We start from the raw sequence: 20,725 nt of genomic DNA, 5'->3' as shown, positions 1-20,725 counted from the left end.
GCTCAAAATAATTACTAAAAGCATATGGAAGATATCACATAGGTACTCGTACATACGTGATAAAATCGAGTCTCGATATTAGTCGCAAGACTGTTTGCTTCAGTTGATAAAAGACTTGAGAATCGTGTTTAGTGTTAGTATTTATTATTATTTGCTATCAATACTTTGATGTGATGTTGAATAAAAGCCTTCCATAAATTCTAAGATAATTTGTTATGCTTTACTCTACCGACTCTACATTAGGTATGGGTCACATCAAATTTGACTACCCACAAGGCATTTTAGAAATCAGATTTACAGTATACCAATTAGCATACCGATAAATAAAACCAACATGTACTTTCTCAGTAAAACTGGCTTAACATAATTTCTTCTTAAGACATCTTTATAATGTAAGTACAGGGATCTTGCGCAAGAACAACTTTCATTGCCACTGGAGCAGTGAGAGCGCTTTATGGGATGTTCAAACCCACGAGCCCTTTTATGTCGTTTTAGTAAAATAAGAATGTATGTGTGTATGTATAGAGTGCAAGTGTGTATTAAAGTGTACTTAAATATTTATTAAGTAGTTCTTCTGATTCTTCTGAAACTTTGACTGAATAGGTACCTAAATAATCATTCGTATACTTCATCCGTAGGTAGGTAGGGACTTAATTCTAAATTATTTAAATTACTGTTTCTTTTTGGAAATACTAGTTAATAAAAATATTAATGCAAGTATTTAAAATAATATAAATGTTGACGTAACCAATATTGTACCGGTAAGTACTACTATGTTTTTATTAAATAGACTCAGATGTAAAAAAATATTATTTGTGATGAATGGCCCATAGTGGGAGTAAAAACACGTCTAATTATAACAAAAATTTAATAACAATGAATAATTACAAATAAATTTAAATTAATTAGTGTAATATTTTTACAATTATTCATCATAAAGCTTTATTTTATTAAATTAGCTTACATTAGCATAAAGGAAAGTATTCAAAATTCGTTACAAAATCTCCAGTTCGTAAATTCTAATAATACCATGCACATAATGTCACAGAACAAATGATTTCTGTGGTAAATTGTAGATAAAAACAGTTAAAAATTATTAAATTACCTACTTCTAAGTTATTTACAATAATTTGCTTTACTTTGGTACTTAACTTATTACGAGCTTGAGTAAGTTTAACTGTACAAAATATTTATTTTCTGTTAACTTACACTGATACGATTTTATTTATTTACATTACTTACATTAAATTCGTACCTATACTATAAATATTACGCTTATACAGTAAATTTACGTAGCTAGGTATACATTATAATTGGTATTATCGATACCTGCCAATAAACAAATATCATTCTAAGAACAAAACAGAATTATATTTGAATCTATATGTACAATTTATGAAAATACTGCTGCACACGTTTTTTAAAATATTCCAACCAGAGAGCGCTACGATCCTTTAATAAACCTCTATCCAAATCAACGCGAATCCCGGCGACAAGCGGGCAGCGAGTCGCCCGACGCCCGATAGTCGTAGATGATGATATGTTTATATTGCAGAGTCACGAATAGTCGCGTGACAGAAGTGGTAATGGCGTGAATTCTGCAAGGGATACCGATTGTGTTAATCAAATTATTATGCAAATAAACACAATGGATGCAAATGAACGTTGCTACATAGAAATTATTAATTGATAAGTATAGTCTAGTGAATCGCTTTACGCTTCGACGTACAATTCGCGTTGGTTTAAACAGATTAATGAATAGAAGACAGTTCTTCATTTATTTTATTTTTAATTTCAAAATTTGGTAAGTAGGTATGTATTCTTTAAGTTATAGTGTAAAAGGGTGACGGCACCAATAAATGAACGATTTAGGGTGAAAAACATTGAGGATTATTTTATTACGTGTAATGTACGATTTTGTTCAACACTATCTAATATGAATTATATATAGGTACTATATGAAGGGAAAAAATAATTTCGTACCCAGCACATGTTTGCAATCTTTACCTTTTGTACTGTGCATCACTAGACAGAACTTTTGATGTGTCGAATCATTAATATTTTTGAAATATTTTTGTTTTTCGATATTTACTCACAGTAGTGGTTACTGCGCGTGTCGTCAGGCGGCAGGCCGGGCCCGGCCCGCGGGCCGCGCAGGTGCGTGCCGCACGTGGGGCAGGCGCGGCCGCTGTGGTTCAGGTGGAAAACGCCCTAAACATGTTTGGAACTACTTTGCATCAATTTCATTTGAATATTATTTTATTTCAGTGCGTATCATAACGATTTTAGGTATTCATGGCGTCAATTCGCTTAAATACTGTATTTATTAAGTACATATAAGTTTTATATATAATTTTATGGTTCCTCATTATTTCTTGTTTTTCTTTTTTGTAAAATTGTCGTTCACTTATTGGCTCGTTACCCTATTCATACAAAACTTAATTAATTGTAAAGATACTCTGTAATGCTGATGTGGTTCGTTGTCGATCTTCCCTAACTTGCTTCCTGTACTCGATCAGCGTAAGGGGCAAAGGTAACTAAAGGGAGGCAATATTTATTATTATATGTTATGAATTAAGAAATAACTTATGTTGTCAATTGCTTTGATTCTGGTTTTTGAATTTACTGTTTCCATCGACGTTTAAAGTCACATCGATAAATTGAGATTTTACTGCTAGAACGATAAGCGAGAGAAGAACAGGATAGTAGATTCGAGAGTTTTGTATATCTTACGCGCGTGCATGTAAGTGTGTAGGTGTCCCGATGGGTGTCGCGGGTGTCAGAAGTAAACTGTGAGGTTCATGTGGTCGGCGGGCGCGGCGGCGGCGGGCGGCGCGCGCTGCGGCCCGCGCTCCTGCAACAACGCCACTCAAGATACGATACGATGCCGGTCGTCCTATGCCGCAGCATGATTTCGCTGCGTGGCGCAGGGTTTACGAGCCTACCGTATAATAAGCTGCGGTGAGGCAGCGGTGCAGCATTCGGCCCTCTATGTGACCGGTGCTAGACTACGTGTGCAGATTTTTCAGTCCTCCAGGTGATCGGAGGACACGTGTCCCTCGTATTCATAAGGGAGCGGGCGACCGTCAGGTGGTCGAGCGTGGAGGGACGCGAAGCCTCTCAGATGGGCATGAGCCCATTGTCAGCGCGTGCATACATACGACTCGCCAACATGCCTGTCCAAGGTCGGAACCTTGAGGTCGCGCTCCAACACGTCCTTCCTTATACAGTGGCCCGCGCCCCCACGATCGTCCGCTGGGTCAGGCTCTGCACAGCGCGGAGACGCTTTCTATTGGACTCTGACACCAACGTATAACATGCCGATGCCGCATAGGTTAGACGTGTTCGGATGTACATCTTGTACACCCTTAGTTTGGTGCGGGTTAGTAGATGAGATGCCACCACTGGTCAGAACATCGCTCGTGCAACACGGGCCTGTCGGATCGCGTTGTCCACCTGAGGCACCATGTGCAACGAGCGATCAATGTGACATCCCAAGTACCTAACTGTGGGCTGCCAAGATACCTCCCGATCACGGAAACGTAGCGGCGGCGGCATGGTACTCCTGCGGCTGAAAAGTGCGACCGTCTTACCGACGTTGACGGCCGTACGCCACTTGTCCAGCCACTCCGAGAGCTGGTCCAACAAGCGTTGCATCCTTCCACTCAAGACTAACTGCTACTTGTTGCTCCTATAACTCTTGGCAGTACCATATCTACAATACTACATTTGTATCATTTGATAGTTACGGGCTACGTATATTCTGTCCATAGAAGGTGATATGAAGAGGAGGGTTAGACATACTTACTTGTCATCTAATTAGTATAACAGAATTACGATATTGACAAAATGTTGACGGCCACGGTTGAATGGCATAACTATATTTTTTACATTAATCAACAAATTAATTTCATTCCAGTTCACAAACATCTAGAAGAGTCACGTGACAGAACGAAGTCTACCAATTCGTATTATTCTTGGGATATAAGATAATAACATTTATTAAATCGAATTTTAACTAACTTCGGCCAACAGCGTCGGCATCCTGCAGAACGGCTGTCAGAGTGTATTGCGAGTGTACATAAAGCAAACTAACTCACGTCGGAGTGCGCGGCGTCGTCCCAGCTGAGCTTCTTGACGCGCGCGGGGATGGTGGCGCTCGGCCACGCCACGCCCGAGCGGCCCGCGCGCGCCGCCAGGTGGTCGCTCATCAGCGTCACGCCCGCGCCCCCCGCGCCCGCACCGCCCGGCCCCCCCGCACCACCCGCACCACTCTGGGCGCTCGCTGCCGCGCGAGCTGTCAACTCGCTGATTAGCGCCGCGCTGGCTGAGTTCCCGTTGTGCAACGGCGAAACGCCCGCCAGCTTCGGTTTGGACGGGACCCGCTGGGATTGTCTTCCCGCCGAATCCGCTGAGGCAAACGTGATAATAAGTTTAAGTTCATATAACATATTGGTGTAGGCACTTGTTCGAGTTTTTAATTTACTCAATAAATGTGCATAATTTGAGTATCCAATTTATGTTTTTAATTGAAGTTTGAACTTATATTATATGTCACAATTATTTAATGTTGTAAAGTATTTTTTTAGTTATTTAAGATTAGAAAGAAAAAATGGGTTACAATAAGCATAACACAGAATATAAGCATGCCGACCTGTTTTTCTATGTAAATACATATATTATATAAAAAAACGTACTCCTATTGGGGTCTCCGCGCAAATCGAGACTGGAGCCCGAGCCAGCGATGGTGCTGGCGCCGGCTGACACGCTGGGCGAAGAGCCCGCGGGCGCGGCCCCCGGCCCCGGCCCGCCCGCCGCCGGCTTCTCCGGGACTGCCGGGCTGCTGCTCTTCACCCGTCGCTTGCGACTGCTGATAACATATTACATAAGAGTTCCTATTAGCAAAGCGTTCAATTGAACGGAAATAATAACATAATTTTGCAATAATATCCAATACAACTGACAATTAATATTCCTTATATAATCCTTATTAATTATATCACTTAGCTTGCAGTTTATATTTAAGACTAGCTGTGAAATTACGCGGGTGAAACCGCGGGGCACAGCTAGTTTTAAAACATAAGTAGCCTAAGATACTCCTTATTACATCAACTACCTGCCAATAAAAGTCTCTTCAGAATCGGTTCAGCCATTTCAGAGATTAGCCAAAACAAACAGACAGACAGACATACAAAAACTGTAAAAGATGTTATTTTGGTGTATGTACCGTATGTATATTCATATGCATGTTACTACATGTTACATGTTATCGTTACTACTACATGCTACATGTTTTTACTAAAAGCGGTTATTTCAATATTAAAAACAGATACTCCAATTTTATTTATATGTATAGATGACGTTGATAGTTCTAGTGAGTAATATTGTCACTTGTGTGTGCGCGCTAACCCGCGGTAGATGTAGCAGAGCAGCGCCAGCACGAGCAGCGCGAGCAGCGCCAGCGCGGCCGCGAAGGCCGGCAGCACGCCCGCGCGCGCCGCGCCGCCGCCGCCCGACCGCAAGCGCTCGCTCACGTGCACCACCACCGGCACTGACGTCTGGGGGCACGGCAGTTACTAGATATACTCGTATATACAGGGTGAATATTTCAAATAGGCCTTCAGGTCCAACTCCGAAACTATAAGGATTAGCGAAAATGCTGAAAGCAGTTACGAGACCGATTTTGGTAAATACTAAAACTGCATCATTAGTTCTTTTAAATATCTTTTCCCCTAGGCGGGAATCTAACGAGTTAATTTTCCAAAAAAATACACCCTCTATATTATTCCACGATCTGATAGTGTCGCTTATAAAGATCTAATTCTGGGAAGGAATGTTATGTGACAAATTAAAGGAAAAGGAAGATCTTGAAGAAAATACATATTTTTTTCATACATTGACATACTAAGTAATCCTTAAGAATTATACATAACATATATAACCTATGTATAATCCTTTAACTAAAACTAAATGACTTAAGGACCATGCATAAGTCATTTAGCTTTATATTTCCTTTAGTTTTTCATTTAGCATTACTTCCCAGAATTTGATCCTAATAAGCGGCACTATCAGATAGTGGAATAATATAGATGATGTTTTTTTTTTAAATGAACTTGTTCAATTCCAGAGAAGAGAAAAATATATTTTATAATAGTACATTACGATACGCGTGGCCAAAGTAGCCTATTTTTGCACGGCGTGAAGTTAGCGCCCGAGCGCAGCGAGGGTGCTAAACGCCGTGCAGATAATAGGCTACTTTTGTCACAAGTATCGTATACTATTTTATAGCTCGTGTGACATAAACCCGCTTATACTTGTGAAGAAATATGAAAAAATATGATAATTATTTTGAAACTTATAAATGATTGAAACTAAAAATTATGAACTAAAAAAGCAATAAAAAGTGACACAACCAAAACCATTGAAATTTTGAAAATTTAGTAATTATTCTGTGATAAAGACAAATCTAACGACACACGTACGTCGAAATCTATCAAGCCATTTAGGCTACATACAGGCGTCTAGACCAATGACTTATAATGGGAACTCCACCTAAACGTATTAAAGAAACATATGATAAGCAATCACATAATGTACTAATACATAACTAATACTAGTGATACAGTAGAAAATCGATTATCCCGGACCTCAGTTATAAATATTCGCGATTATTCGGATTGTGAAACGTGAACAAGTAACTTTGTAATAACCCTTACAGATCAGCCACATTTTGTGTGACATGTGCATTTAAATTCCGGAAAGTCGCCAAATCGCAACAATATAGTTACTATAAAAAACAAAAATCCGATTGCTAAAAATATAACCTATGTTATCGCCACAATTTAGACGAATCCAACGACACATCACGTATCAAACTTAATGAAGTCGTTTGAGTTTGCCAAAGAATGAAAAATACATACGTAACAAACATATACTCGTAGTCGAAAAACATCACCTTCCTAAATCGGTTTAAATAGCCTTTCTTCATAAACTCAATTATCCAAATTTTCGATAATCCGAATGCCACAAATACGACAACAAATAGGTCGCTTAGTCGAGATTCTACTGGAGTAGTATTATGGATAATTTTGATAATGATTCCTAATTTAAATATCTCCTACTATGGTGTGTAGCGAAAATACACAGTCAAAAGAAACAATAAAATTCGATAAAGCCCAATAGTTAGTCTTATAGTGACGCTATTGCTTAGTATGTATACAATGGCAAAAACATTTATAAATACGTCCAAAATAAAATATTAAAATAATTATAGCTTTAAACAAAATACTCATTACTCACTTTTAATTTTTAAATGGCATTTAAAAGTATGAAACGTTCATAGCTATGTTTATTTTTTACAACTGTGAGGGTAGTGTATTAATATTCGCACGGTGTAAAAATCGGCTACTTTGGACACAGAAATGCGTGGCTAAAATGCGGGTTTAGGTCACAGAGTGCTATAATAGTACATTACGATACGAGGACGAAAAATTTTTTTCTGACAAGTGTGAGTTTGCAGGCCGAGCCGCAGGCGAGGACTGCAATCACACGAGTCAGAAAAACATTTTTCGTCCGCGTGTTGTATAAAATTTTATATTACGGGGTCGGAAATGGGGGTTTTGCGCACGCGAAGCGTGCGTAAAACGTCAATTTACGCACGCCGTGATATAAAAGTAATTATGTAGTTTTAGTTTTTATCAAAACCGTCTCGTAAACTCCTTTCAGCATTTTTCGCTAATCCTTATAATTTGGGATTTGGCCCTGAAGGTCCATTTGAAAAACTCACCTTGTATATATTCTGCTCAAATTTTTTATATAAAACCTTTCGTATACTGTATTAAATCATTGTATTTTACTTTTATTGACCTTTCTGTATTAAAAGTACCTTATTTAAATTTCTATCTATGCGAACATTAAAAATGGTATCATTTTCATTAAGATTCTACTAAGCAAAGCGTTTTTCACGTAATAAGTAAGTGTAGTGTGGCACCTGTCGTGGCGGCGTGCCGGAGTCGCGCGCGGTGGCCACCACGTGCAGCGCGCCGCCCGCGCCCAGCGCCGCCGCGCGCAGGTACAGCTCGCCCGACTCATTCAAGTAGAACAACCTGCACCGACCACCACACCCGCTCAGCATTATCAACATTGAATCTACTTTCGTCATCAACCAATGTCTGTCCCACTGCTGGGCACAGGTCTCCACTCGAAGCGAAAAGGATTAGGCCATAGTCCACCGCGCTGGCCAAGTGCGAATTGGACTTCATATATCTTTCAGTTTTTTTTAAATATAAATCTCTCAGGCATGCAGATTTCCTCCCGATGTTTTCCTGCACCGTTTTAAGCGAGTGATCATTAATTTCTAATACGCACATAATTGAAAAATCAGAGGTGAGGTCTACGTCGTGATTAGAACCACGGACCCCTCGTTCAAGAGGCCGAGTTTCTTAACCATTAGGCTATCGATTCTACTCTATACTTTTGTTATTAACGAACATTTCAATTAATCCAAAACTTGTTTATAAGTTAATAAGATGTAAAACCTTTTCGAAATACGAAACATCAGTGTTTCTTCTTGCATGCATTTTATTAGGAAAGTACTCACGAAGCGTCAGGTCCCCGCAGCGTGAGAGTGACGGTGTCGGGGCGATCACCGTCGAACACCTCCAGCTTGCCGACCGGCAGCAGGCCCGGCGGTGCAGCGGAGGGGTTGCCCGGGGGGTCGAGGGGGTCGCCGGGGGCAGCCGCGGGGGTCGCGGGGGGCGCGTCGACGCGGAACTCGTACTGCGGGTAGCGGAAGCGCGGCTCCCATTCATTGACGTTCTGCACCGATATATTGATGCTGGCTGTGTCGTTCTGCGGATGAAGAGGACATTGAAAGTTTATTTGTAGCTTTATTTGTAGCTTAAGAATAATTTGCATATTTTAAATATTATTAAAAAGCGAGTGCGGAGTGAACTTTACAGAAAGTCATAGTTAGTGATAGACGAAAGAAAAATGAACTTATCATGGAAACTTACCGCCACACCATCCGTGACCATTACTTGATAGTGGTAGCTGTCGGTGGTCTCGTAGTCTAGCGGCCGCCGCAGCAGGAGTTCCCCGGCGCTATTAATGGCGAACTTCTCTAGGAAGCTTCGGTCAGATACGTAGAACTGGAGCGGCGTCTGAAATTACAATAAGAAAATCTTAACTTATCTTCTCTTATCTTTACTTTTTGTTGGTGTCGGTTTTCAATTTCAATGAGTTTTGTGCGGTTTCGCTTTTTTATGCATGTATCATAAGAAAATATAGCTTTCTGAAGTAATACTCCTTTGACGCGTTTGACTAATATGATAAGAGTATTTTTCAAAACACCAACATCCTCAATCGATGCCATAAAGTTAGCCGAGCGGCGCGTCCTCGGGCACAACGGCCGTGTAGCTGCGCTTGGCGACCTGCACCGGCCGGGACACTGCAGCGTGTAGCGTAGTGCGGGTGTAGTGCAGTGTGTACTGACCGCGTGCCTGCCGCGGTGCGGGCGCGGCTCGGTGTGCAGCGTGGCGAGCACGGTGCCGGGCGGCGCGTCCTCGGGCACGGCGGCCGTGTAGCCGCGCTTGGCGACCTGCACCGGCCGAGACACTGCAGCGTGTAGCGTAGTGCGGGTGTAGTGCAGTGTGTACTGACCGCGTGCCTGCCGCGGTGCGGGCGCGGCTCGGTGTGCAGCGTGGCGAGCACGGTGCCGGGCGGCGCGTCCTCGGGCACGGCGGCCGTGTAGCCGCGCTTGGCGAACTGCACCGGCCGGGACACTGCATCCCCGCGCCGGGATATGGTCAGCGTCGCCAGAGCGTAGCGGTCCGGGTTATCCACCTGGGTAGCCTGCGAATAGATTGGATATATGAAGGCGATGATTGCATATTTATGTTAAATTCCAATATGTTAAAGATGTGTCCCTTATTATTGACCTTTATAACAATAGTGACAGGTGAATCCTCGTCTAGCAACTGGGCGGTAGCGGCCACCCTGCCGGTGTCCTTGTCCACGTGCAGCAAGCCGACGCCATCCCCTGTAATTGAGTAGTGCAAAGGTGCGTTGATTCCTATGTCTTGGTCCATCGCTGATATTGGGCCCGGCGAAGTTTCCAGGATGGTGCCCTGGAAATGTGTTAATTGAATTTTATGACAAATAATAACGTGAATGCTTACAAATATATCAATTATAGCTAAACATAATGATTCTATTCAAAGAATGATCCTTCCAGCCGGAGGGGTTCAGAAACTTAAATATTATATGGATAAAATTCTTGTATACCTCTGTAACTGTTATGGACAACATTTAAAATGAGTTAAACGAAATAGTTCTTCTATAGAAAGCACTCACATCCTGGGCATCATCCGGTACCACCGCGGTGTAGTGTTCGTGGCTGAATCGTGGGTTCTGGTCGTCCGCGTCGAGCACGGTGACGAGCAGCGTGGTGTCGTTGTGCAGCGGCGGCGCGCCCTGGTCCTGCGCGCGCAGCCGCACCGTGAAGTTGTTCAGCGTTTCGTAGTCCAGCGGCTTCCTCACCACCAGTGTGCTGTCCAGCTCGTTCGCGAATCCGATATACTCCTGGAATTATTGGACTTTCTTGAAGCTACTTCATTGTTGTTATTTTGTGGAAAGATGGAGAATTAAAGTTTGAATGGTAACCGTCTTACTACAAAACACTAGGGATTAATGGCGGACTAATGTCGTCGGAGGCCCGGGGCGAAAAGTTGAATAGAGTCCCCCAAATGTGAAAAAGAGTTTCGATTTTACAAAATGACGATTTTTTTCTTCATAGATTGTTTGGTTCTGATAACCTTTTTTTAACAACTATGTTTGGAAGCCCCCTAGGATCAGAGGCCCGGGGCGGACTGCCCCTTCCGCCCGCTTAATCCGCTAGAGCTAGGGATAACTCCGCAAGAACTTACGGAACCGGGCCCTGGCAGTACAGAGTAGTGTATGGTGGCGTGCGGGCCGGGCTGGTCGGGGTCGGCGGCGGCGGCGGCCAGCAGGCGCGCGCCCGCCGCCGCCAGCTCCGACACGCGCGCGCGGAACGGCGCGCCCAGCCACGCCGGCGCGTTGTCGTTCACGTCCCACACGCGCACCGACACCGGGATCACGAAACTCTGCGGACAAGTGCCCCTTCGTTGTAATGGTCATCTTGTGGTTTAGAACAGTATTCTGCAAATTGTGTACCGCGGCACACTGGTGTACCGTAATAATTAATTGGTGTCCCGCGGAAAAATAAGGTTATCTTATAAAATATTTTAGTAAGTAAGTAAGAGTAAGTAAAATACCTACACAACTCACGCGAGCGCGTTTATTTTTTTCGTTTCAATAAATGTTGATTAACATTACTTTAAAACTAATTTTTAATTTGTGGTGTACCTCCAAAAATGTTGGTTTTCCTAGATGTACCTTGAACACAAAAAGTTTGCGGAACACTGGTTTAGAACATGACCTTGGTGCATTTATCAGCTGTATGTTCTCAAAATAATCTATGGACACCTTGTGTGGACCTGTCACCTGCATTAGTCGTAAACGATTTAATTTGGAAAATATATTGAAGCTAATTTACAAAAGAAGAACAAACGCTCACCGGGTCAGCAGTGTGCCGCCTGTCGCAGCGCACGTTGACGTAGACAGAGGAGGGCCCGAGGCGCTCCTCGCGGTCGAGCGCGCGCAGCAGCGTCAGGTTCTTGGAGCCGGGCGCGATGCCCACCGCCGCGTTCTTCTCCTGCAGCGACAGCGAGATGTTGCCGCCCTGCTCGCGAGGGTCACCGTTCACGCTCAACGTTCCTACGAATATTACGAATTAATTTATGAAAAATATATTTTGCGAGCGAATTCGTTGTTTATGAATTTCTTCGTTAAATTAAAATTACCAATAACGCTGCCAACGGGTGTATCCTCGCTGATGAAGAAGCTCTCCACAGCGCCGCCGTTCATCAAATAACAGCGGCTGTCCTGGATCGCTGTAAATAGGATACCAGTGCATAGCATGAGATAAGATCTATACCTATAGGTATTGTGGAATATATGTAAAAGGAAAATATTAATATGCACAACAAAAGTGATCAGGATGTGGGAAAAAGATAAGAAAGGAATGCTACCAAATAAATATTCATGACTAACTAACACATATTGATATGACTCGTAAAATGTAATAAGTAGGACATAGGTAGTTCGATAACGTTGACCGAAGCATTTATCGTTCCAGTCATCGTCAAACAATAAGTACAAACCCAATTCAATAAAGTAATGGATTCGAAAGCGTGTCGTGGGGTGAGTCCACTTATCTGTGGGGCGGGGGACGTCCGGCCGGGAAATGGAGCGTTTACCCCACTCTTGCCCAAAGTAACTTGTTCGAAGCGCGCAGTTTGTGGGGAACTAACCAATCTAACTGATTTTGTTAACAATTTTATTTGTAGTTGATAAGATTATTATTACTTAGTAACCATTTTTACAAAATTGTATGCCAATATTTAATATTTAACTATATTCACAATAGAAACTATTGTGAACTTTTCTAAATCGATTATTATACTATAGGTAGGTTTAAATGTAACTTGAATAAGAGGAACTACAAAACATAATTGAATAGTACTGAAATACAAAAACATGCAACATTTATAGGTGTGAACATTTTAGAGTCACTTTAAGGTTATGTAATTAAGTAATTAAGTATATACATATTTATAATTGAATACACTTAAAATAATTCAGTGTAATGAAAGACACATCTAATTTATTCCATTGAAGTAAGTGGTAAATGAACAACGCAGTCAATTATTTCAAAACGTTGATTGAAAATGTAAAAGATCAAATAAATAAGTATTGGTAATCTGATTGCTCAATCAAATCGAGCAGGCGTCGTGTGAAGACGCAATTCGCACGGATATTGATTGTCAGGTGTACTGTAATTGCTTATGCTATAAATATTGATGTACATCGTAAGGCCATGCGCATACACATTCAATTTGTTGCAATTTTCCTAATATGTAATTTGGAATATAATCCATATTTACCGCAACCCTTCATCTTGCAATTGTTGCGGAAAATATGGATTAAAATTGTGTTCTATTAAATTATAATTATTATTAACTATGTATTTAAAAATGAAAATACCTAATTATTACATATTTTTTTGTATCTCTAATTCGAGCAACCAAAACATGTTTCACAAGACAATCGTGTCATATGAGTACAACACTGTTCATGGTTCAAATGCGGTGGTAACGGCTTAGGTATCTATTTCTGTCATCTCAATTTTGTACCTCCTCCTCTTCGGGCTTATCATATTTGTGTTTAAAATTTGATATTACAAAGTTTAGTTTTCTTTTATTGTTTTAACAGGTAGGAATATATTTATTTTTACAAACACGTAGAGAATTATTAATTATACTACTTATGTCCTTACGTTATACAATTTAATAATGACATACGTTCTGTGATGCGTTAAATAATTTGTAGAAGTGCAAAATATCGGCTTCAATGTGATGAGTCGAGGTGCGTGACCGCTGCGTCGTGTGCTGAAAAACTTATTGATAATGTTCATATAGTGAAGTGATTTCTGTGAGTCATTGATGTTGTAAATTATTAGAGTAAATTAATAATTTGCAAATATTATAATTATATCTTATATAGCAATGACATTTTATACTAGACACGTTATACGCCCACTAACTTAAGAGAAAACTTGAGCCACAGTATAAGGATATACAGTAATTTAACTCGGCCCTGTCCTTGAATTAGATACCTACGGTTGCGCTGGGCACGGTAACGCGTTAGGGCTGCCTGCCTACAGTTTTTTAATTACATCTGCATACTTGACTTTCTTTTTAATTTTTTGATTGTAAATGTTGTATTTTTTTATTTAAACAAATGAATGCTATAGTTAATTATATAGAAAGTGTTGAATGAAAATGCATGTTATGTTTCTTAATATGTATATATTACGTAATAAAAACTATTCTTATAATTGGGTACTTGACAGTTACAACAATAAAATATGAAATATGTTCGACATGATAGCTTATAAATTAACACAAATTATGCAATATTTAGTTTAAATATTTAATAATAATTTTAATATAATCTATACCTCCGATTCATAATTGGGTGTCCAAAATGTAAACAAAGGTGTTGACCTATCAAGAAAATACTTTTCAAATGGTAGTTTCTTATTTTTGACGATCTTAAAATAATACAACAATAATAAAATATTGATCTAAATAAATTAAGATCAATTCTCATTTTCTAATATTTATATTACCTCATTCAGAATAGTCCCTCGGCGGCATATCGCGCGAACAAACGGGTGCCGAAAGGCTGCTAAGCCACGCCCTAAGCCTTTGTTGCGCCGCGCGACGACGAATAAATACGACGCGTGCGTTGTGCAAGCAAGCCCTTCGTTTATCAACAGTTTCGAGTTTTATTTTGCGCGGGAATAATAAAAGTTGTAAATTGGTCGAAGAAATAAACGCTTTCTACACTCACAGCCCCTCATAGGATTCCCTGTGTCGTGGGTGCCATGTACACACACATAGACAAATACACAAACACCCAGACCCAGAAACAGAAATCTAAATTCATCATTTAGACATCTGTCTGGCCGGGGATCGAACCCTGGACCCTTTGCGCGTCAGACCGGTATGGTAGCCGCTCCGCCACGCGGGTCGTCTGATATAGTTTTATTCTATTAATTTAGAAGAAGGATAACCTCAAATAACAAACTAACACCTGTCTACTGAACCAAAATTACAACAATAATACGTATTTTTTTAAATATCAAATTATATTAATTAAAAACTAATCTAATTTAGTAGTAGTAGTACCTAGTAGATTAAGTATCTAGTATTAACATAAAAATCATTGTAATTGTCTTACCTTTCGGAGTTTCCAGGCAGTTTAAAAAATGTTATATCTGGATGTGTTATTGATGAATTGAAGCAACTAAAAACAGCACAATATAGTCTATAACTTTTCTTCGCCATATTATTCATGAAACAAAAAAATATACTTCTAAAAAAAACCGTCACATCACCCGCTCGTCACCGTGGCACATTCACGACACTGCGTGTACCGAGTGTTTACTTACCTCGAGGCGAGTAGGCGTGGCTTGCGTTTCGTGCGTTTGTATGAAAATAAAATACTGTATATCCTTATACTGTGCTTGAGCGAAACTGGTTTGATAGCACACATGCACGTATTTTAATTTACTTACCTTTAACTACATAGACAAATGTTCTATAAGGGACAGAGCTATTAGAACAATGTGATAAAAAAAGACAACTAGTGTTTGACCTTGCGTTTCAAGTGTACGCAAACGTAAATATTGACCATGGAATATAGTGACCAATGATTACTTCAGTCAAAACGGGACATCGATTTTTTTATGTCAAATACTTTTTACTTGAAAAAATATAGTTAAAAATAATAAAAAACACGCTTTTATGATAAAATTAACTAAAAAGAAGAAAATAATTTTCAATCTAGGAATCATTTAAGGAACAGTAAATAGCATAATTGTGCAAAAAATGTGGGGCGCTTTATGAAAACTGATAAATGGAGCACCCCATGTTTTTTTTCACAATTATACTATTTACTGTTACTTAATTGACAATGGCAACGGTTCATTTCGGAGACAACGGCACGAAGTATCGAAAAAAGGGACTGTCCCGTAAAAACGGGACGTATAGTGGCTTTCGCATTGATCCGCATGCTTGTCAAAGACAAAGAAATAATGGAACAGAAGGTAAAAAATGTCCAAAACTGTCGATAATAGTTTTAGTATGTCGTTTACGTAGAAATGTTATAGTACAGTTTAACTAAATAAATTATTATTATATAAAAATATAATTTGAAAGAATGTATCTATACAGATGTATCGACTGGTTTAAAATATACGATTTAAAAATTGTTTATATTTATTATCATAGATTAGTAAATATTACTCACTCCTAACAAGAAAATGTATTTTATATATAAGATTCTAATATTACCGTGTTTTTTTTTAGGATTAATTTCTAGCTATACAAAGATTGTTTATTAAATTATGTTTAGGTTAAGGAAGAAATACGACCTTAATGATTGAAATATTTATTCAATTAAAGAAATTTTAAAATACCGTATACTATCCTATATAAATTTTATGGTAATATTTTTTATTATTTACCACAGGTATCGAAGGAAATTTAAAGATTAGGATACAGAATTTCCCATATCTCGATTTTATTTTATTAAAATAAACCATAAAATGTTATATTTTGACTAAAAACACACTAATATAAAAATTAAGCAGTGGGATCTTAAACTATAACATACGACATATGAACATCGTCAGATTCAATAAAATGTCACTTCTGTTCTGTTGATCTATGACCATGCATTTTGCGTCTTTATCACTTTCATGGACAAAAACATACTTTGTCTCTTTCTGGTTACTCACGTAATCATGGCGGATCGAACACGAAAAATAAACAAAATTTAATAATTTCTCTTCATTTACGTGTGATAGGTGATTCCATGAAGTTTGTTTCTTTTTCGAGCATAATTTTTGCATTTACGCATTGCACAAGAAGGCATTTTGAGGCTTTAAATTCAAAATAATGACGTTTAACGTGTTCAGTGACATTCGTGTGTATTACTACGCCGCGCGAGAGCGACTGGACTTGGCTGGAGTCGTTTTACACCACTTGCCGTATTTTGTATGTTTCAAGTTTTGCCCGCTTGTGGCGGATCTTTAGTTATAGATCAATGTTATATAGGTAAGTAACTGAAAATGTAATTGTTTATACTTAATAGAAATGTTTAAAATAAACTTTTGTTTTGACTTTCATTGCTAAACTGACGGACCTATTGGAGCGTAAATCACAATCAAACATAAATCACGAAAGATAATCACATTTGATGAGGATAATGGAGATAATAGGTGGCGCTTTCTTCACTTTCGCCTCGCTGACCAATCTCCGGGGCGTTCGCACGGTCATATGCTGTTTAATCTTAATGTGTATATTGTGTTTTTTATGTAGAAATAATTGATGTACCTATCTTTCTTCACGTTAAGTAGTTTTTGTCGTGTTTACAACATTATCTCGATATTTATTTTACCTGTTTACAATCTTATAATGGGATTCTCCAGGAAAGATAAAGTTATATTCAATATCAAACTTATAGCCAGTTTTTCATTAAGATCTACACAGGACTTCCTTTCCAACTTACCCAATTGATTCCGCAAAATGCTAGAAGCCATTGGCGTCTACGTGTCTTTATAAAGCATTCGCTAATTAATCAATAACCTGCCATTCTTTTACGTGCATTATACGCTTGGCCACTCGATGTAATAACATGATACGCCGATGAATTAATGAGTAAGCTTGAATCTACGTTTTTTACTAGTACGGATAGCTGCAATTAAATAAACCTATAGCAATCTCTTACATCGACAATTTATTTTAATCATTTTTATTAAATAGCTTTCTACATATCTAATACTACAAAAACAAGCAATCATTTTACAGGAAAATAAAAAGTGTGTGCATCGAACCAAAAATATAAACTACGTAATGAACATCAAGGCAAGTACTAACTATTCTACTAGGTCTAGGAACTAGACTCACCCCTGGATCTAATGGAAAGAGCGATAGCGGCTAGCGCGGGCCGCGATGTGGCCACTGTTTCCGAAAAGCTCCCATCTAAGTATTCAGTAAATTAATTAATGTTTATTTAATATATTTTGATATTTATATTATTAATACTCAATTTATCCAATGTTTCGTCTACCAAATATCGACAATACGTTAAATGTAGAGCATCATCCAAAACGCTTTGTGTTATGAGGCGTGCGACTAACAATATCTTTATACAAGACATTATTTGAGAAATATACATTACACATATATCAACTAAAGACTTGTATGAGTCTTGAAATTTAAGACAATATTATTAAGCTAGAACGACAATTTAACTCGTCTGACAATAACATATTCTTGAAGCCTGGTGGAGGTGGTTCAATTTATTATAGGTGAAGCTTGGGTTAAACAATATAAATATACTACAAAAATAACCTTAAACTATATGTTTAGGAAATTAGTCAGGGTAATTAATCAGAGTATGTTCATGGCATGTGGTCAGAGACAAGTGCGGTACCGGACGGTGCGGGTCTCGCAATAAATCCCCAGCCGCTTCCGGTCGATTTCAAATTCAAAATGGCGGTCGCAATGTGGAGCGATCGCGGGCTGATGTGAAGAACGCGACGCACCACTCTTACTGGCTTTTGCCTTTATACTTTCCTTTTCGCTGACAGACCAAATTTTTGCAATAGCTAAGGGAAATCTTTGTTATTTAAGATTGTCTCAACTGCTTATTAATATTTTTGTTACGCTCTCAACAAACCACCTTTAAATTAACAATTTCCATATCGGTTTGCAGGGCTCTCCCCATGTGTCAGATTTTTTCATACCTACGATATATAACTCTTATAGCGTTATAAACTTTATGTTATTTTATTTTTACGTTGAAATGATGTTTCATCAATATGAAGTGTTATTGTTATATTTACACCAATCATTGTTAACGAATTTTATTATTGATATTATCTCCTAAGAAAGTATGTAAGTAGAGCTGCATAATCAAGTAATTATTGTAATTAAGTGCTACTTAATTTGTTAATATTTTTTTTCTTAATAGTTTTCTGTAGAGCGGAGAAAGGCGAGTGTCGATCCTCATACCGAATCTGTATCATTTCCGATCTATTTGATTGATGAACTAAGTACGGTTATTTAGTTGTTACGTAACTCATCAATTTGCTATTGCCAGCATTACGTATGACTTAACTCTTAAAGCAGTTTACATTTCACACCTTCACACGTTTCACCTACTTCAACTGAACTCACTCACTTTCAATCAAATGAGATGTGGCGAATTGAATTTGGATGCACAATTATTATACTTATTGTATTTTTTATTCGGAATTTGACTAATGTCTCTACATTTGTTGCGCCAGATTAAGATTTCAAGAGAGGTTTCACACTTGGGTATAGTCCGCTCTGAATATAGAAATGAATCGCGTCGAACAGCAAATTGTAGATAATAGATATAGCGAGACGTAAACAGCTCGGACCCATCCAGGCACCCGTCCGCTGCCCGCTCTCACCCACAGGGAGATAGCTACGTTAGTATGCCTTTACGTTGCTACGGAATATATGCTTGTAGTTGTGCGCAACAACTTCCGAGCGGACTAGCAGTTTGGTGCGGACTATATCTGTTGTTAATTTGAGATTTAACTCGTACCTACTGCAACATTTTGTTCAGTTTTGCCGTCTTTGAGAAAGTTCATCTTAATCTTAATTTCTCAGATGCGTGTATCGTGATCACAATGAAGAAACAGACCTTTCGTGTGTTCTAGACTACTCCAGGGTCCTGGATTGAAAGATCATGCCTACTCGTAAATCCTTATATAATGCTCACATTGTATAAAGGCTTTCATCATTTTATACATTGCAAATAATGTCCACAGTAAGAAACAAGTGCGAAACATAAGACGGTAGATGGCGCATGGCGCGGGTCCCGTGCGGTCAGAGGCGAGGCTCGACGGATTCACGCATCGCGGCGGCCCGCGGCGCCGACCCCGCCGACCGCCGACCGCCGACCGACCGCTCCACTTGCGACCGCGCCGTCTGCTGCTTTCAGGTACAACAAATATCTTACACAGAGTTCGTAGACCTCCCACTTTTCTTTTTTCCTCTGTCTATGATTATGCTTACATTGATTGGTTTGATAACAGATAGACCTATTTATTGACCTATTTAGTCAATGTTTCTTAAATATTTTTTGATTAAAGTTAAGATTTTCAAAGTAACTCTACATTAATATTCGATATATCCATTGTCTTACATGAGTCTATAAGTAAAACACGATTGTGGACCTACTCATAACTCTGAGGCAGTCTGAGGCTATAAGGATGGATTCACTTTTCTTCGTCATATGTTATTATCAAAATAACCTCATAATCAACCTTATCTTCCATCCGTCTTCCAATCTGTCACATAACGTGATTCAAATCTCCGTGATTATCCGTTTTTACAAAACCGGCCTCGGCTTAAGAGAACGTAACGAGTTCTGGTGAATCTCATTTACAAACTGTTTCATACAATTGCGCAAGAGCGACGTCAATTTGAACTGCAACGATGAAATAAAATCTTAAATACCATCGTAGTTGTTTATAATTGATTATTTTTAGATCACAACATTAATTTTGGCACAGTTCGAATTATTAATCGATTCGAAGATTAACGGTTAGATAATCCCATTTTATTCGCTCTCCCTTGAGATTTGAATTTTCATTTGCGAATGCACTCAAAAATCTGTTAAAAGTCCCACGCGTCGAGTGTGCTTCATATAATGCCACGAGCGTGTTATTTTCTATTTACATAACAAATTGAGTTGCATTATAAGTACCTACTTAAATACAGTTAAAATCTTTATGTGTATTTTCGGCATTTTCAGCGGATTGCGACAAAACAATTGACACAGCCTTGACAGACTTCATTACTTTGTTTAATTGAACAAGAGGGGAAACGTCCACTATTGTAGTTAGCACAAAATTAATAGCTGACCATTTGGGAAACAATGGAATTGCAACTGGTTTCCGGAATTCCAATCAGTTACGATTTATGACTAACTTTGGTGAGGCTCTGAATGGTACTGGTACCTCTTAACATTTTTT

The 20,725-nt window shown here is 39.1% G+C and overlaps 1 protein-coding gene across 1 annotated transcript in view; it reads right to left on the bottom strand.

Annotated features, from left to right (window-relative positions):
* Nucleotides 1-851: 851 nt before the first annotated feature.
* Nucleotides 852-20,725, bottom strand: part of Cad96Cb (protocadherin Fat 4-like Cad96Ca) — a 30,072-nt gene continuing 10,198 nt past the window's right edge. Inside the window, exons 3-16 of the mRNA XM_073079396.1 lie at nt 17,619-17,693; nt 11,883-11,972; nt 11,597-11,796; nt 10,926-11,123; nt 10,354-10,581; nt 9,939-10,127; nt 9,661-9,852; nt 9,015-9,161; nt 8,600-8,850; nt 7,991-8,105; nt 5,410-5,558; nt 4,698-4,870; nt 2,097-4,411; nt 852-1,598 (exon numbers count right to left, since the gene is read on the bottom strand). Of these exons, the coding sequence (XP_072935497.1) occupies nt 4,092-4,411; nt 4,698-4,870; nt 5,410-5,558; nt 7,991-8,105; nt 8,600-8,850; nt 9,015-9,161; nt 9,661-9,852; nt 9,939-10,127; nt 10,354-10,581; nt 10,926-11,123; nt 11,597-11,796; nt 11,883-11,972; nt 17,619-17,693 (2,327 nt within the window). The 3' untranslated portion in view covers nt 852-1,598; nt 2,097-4,091. The remainder of the gene's footprint in view (nt 1,599-2,096; nt 4,412-4,697; nt 4,871-5,409; nt 5,559-7,990; nt 8,106-8,599; nt 8,851-9,014; nt 9,162-9,660; nt 9,853-9,938; nt 10,128-10,353; nt 10,582-10,925; nt 11,124-11,596; nt 11,797-11,882; nt 11,973-17,618; nt 17,694-20,725) is intronic.

Source organism: Epargyreus clarus, unplaced genomic scaffold (genome assembly GCF_041222505.1).
Source record: "Epargyreus clarus isolate Ecla_fem2 unplaced genomic scaffold, WU_Ecla_fem_2.2 ptg000014l, whole genome shotgun sequence".
In the NCBI taxonomy this organism is placed as follows: Eukaryota; Metazoa; Arthropoda; class Insecta; order Lepidoptera; family Hesperiidae; genus Epargyreus; species Epargyreus clarus.
This window is presented reverse-complemented; position numbering and strand designations above follow the sequence as displayed.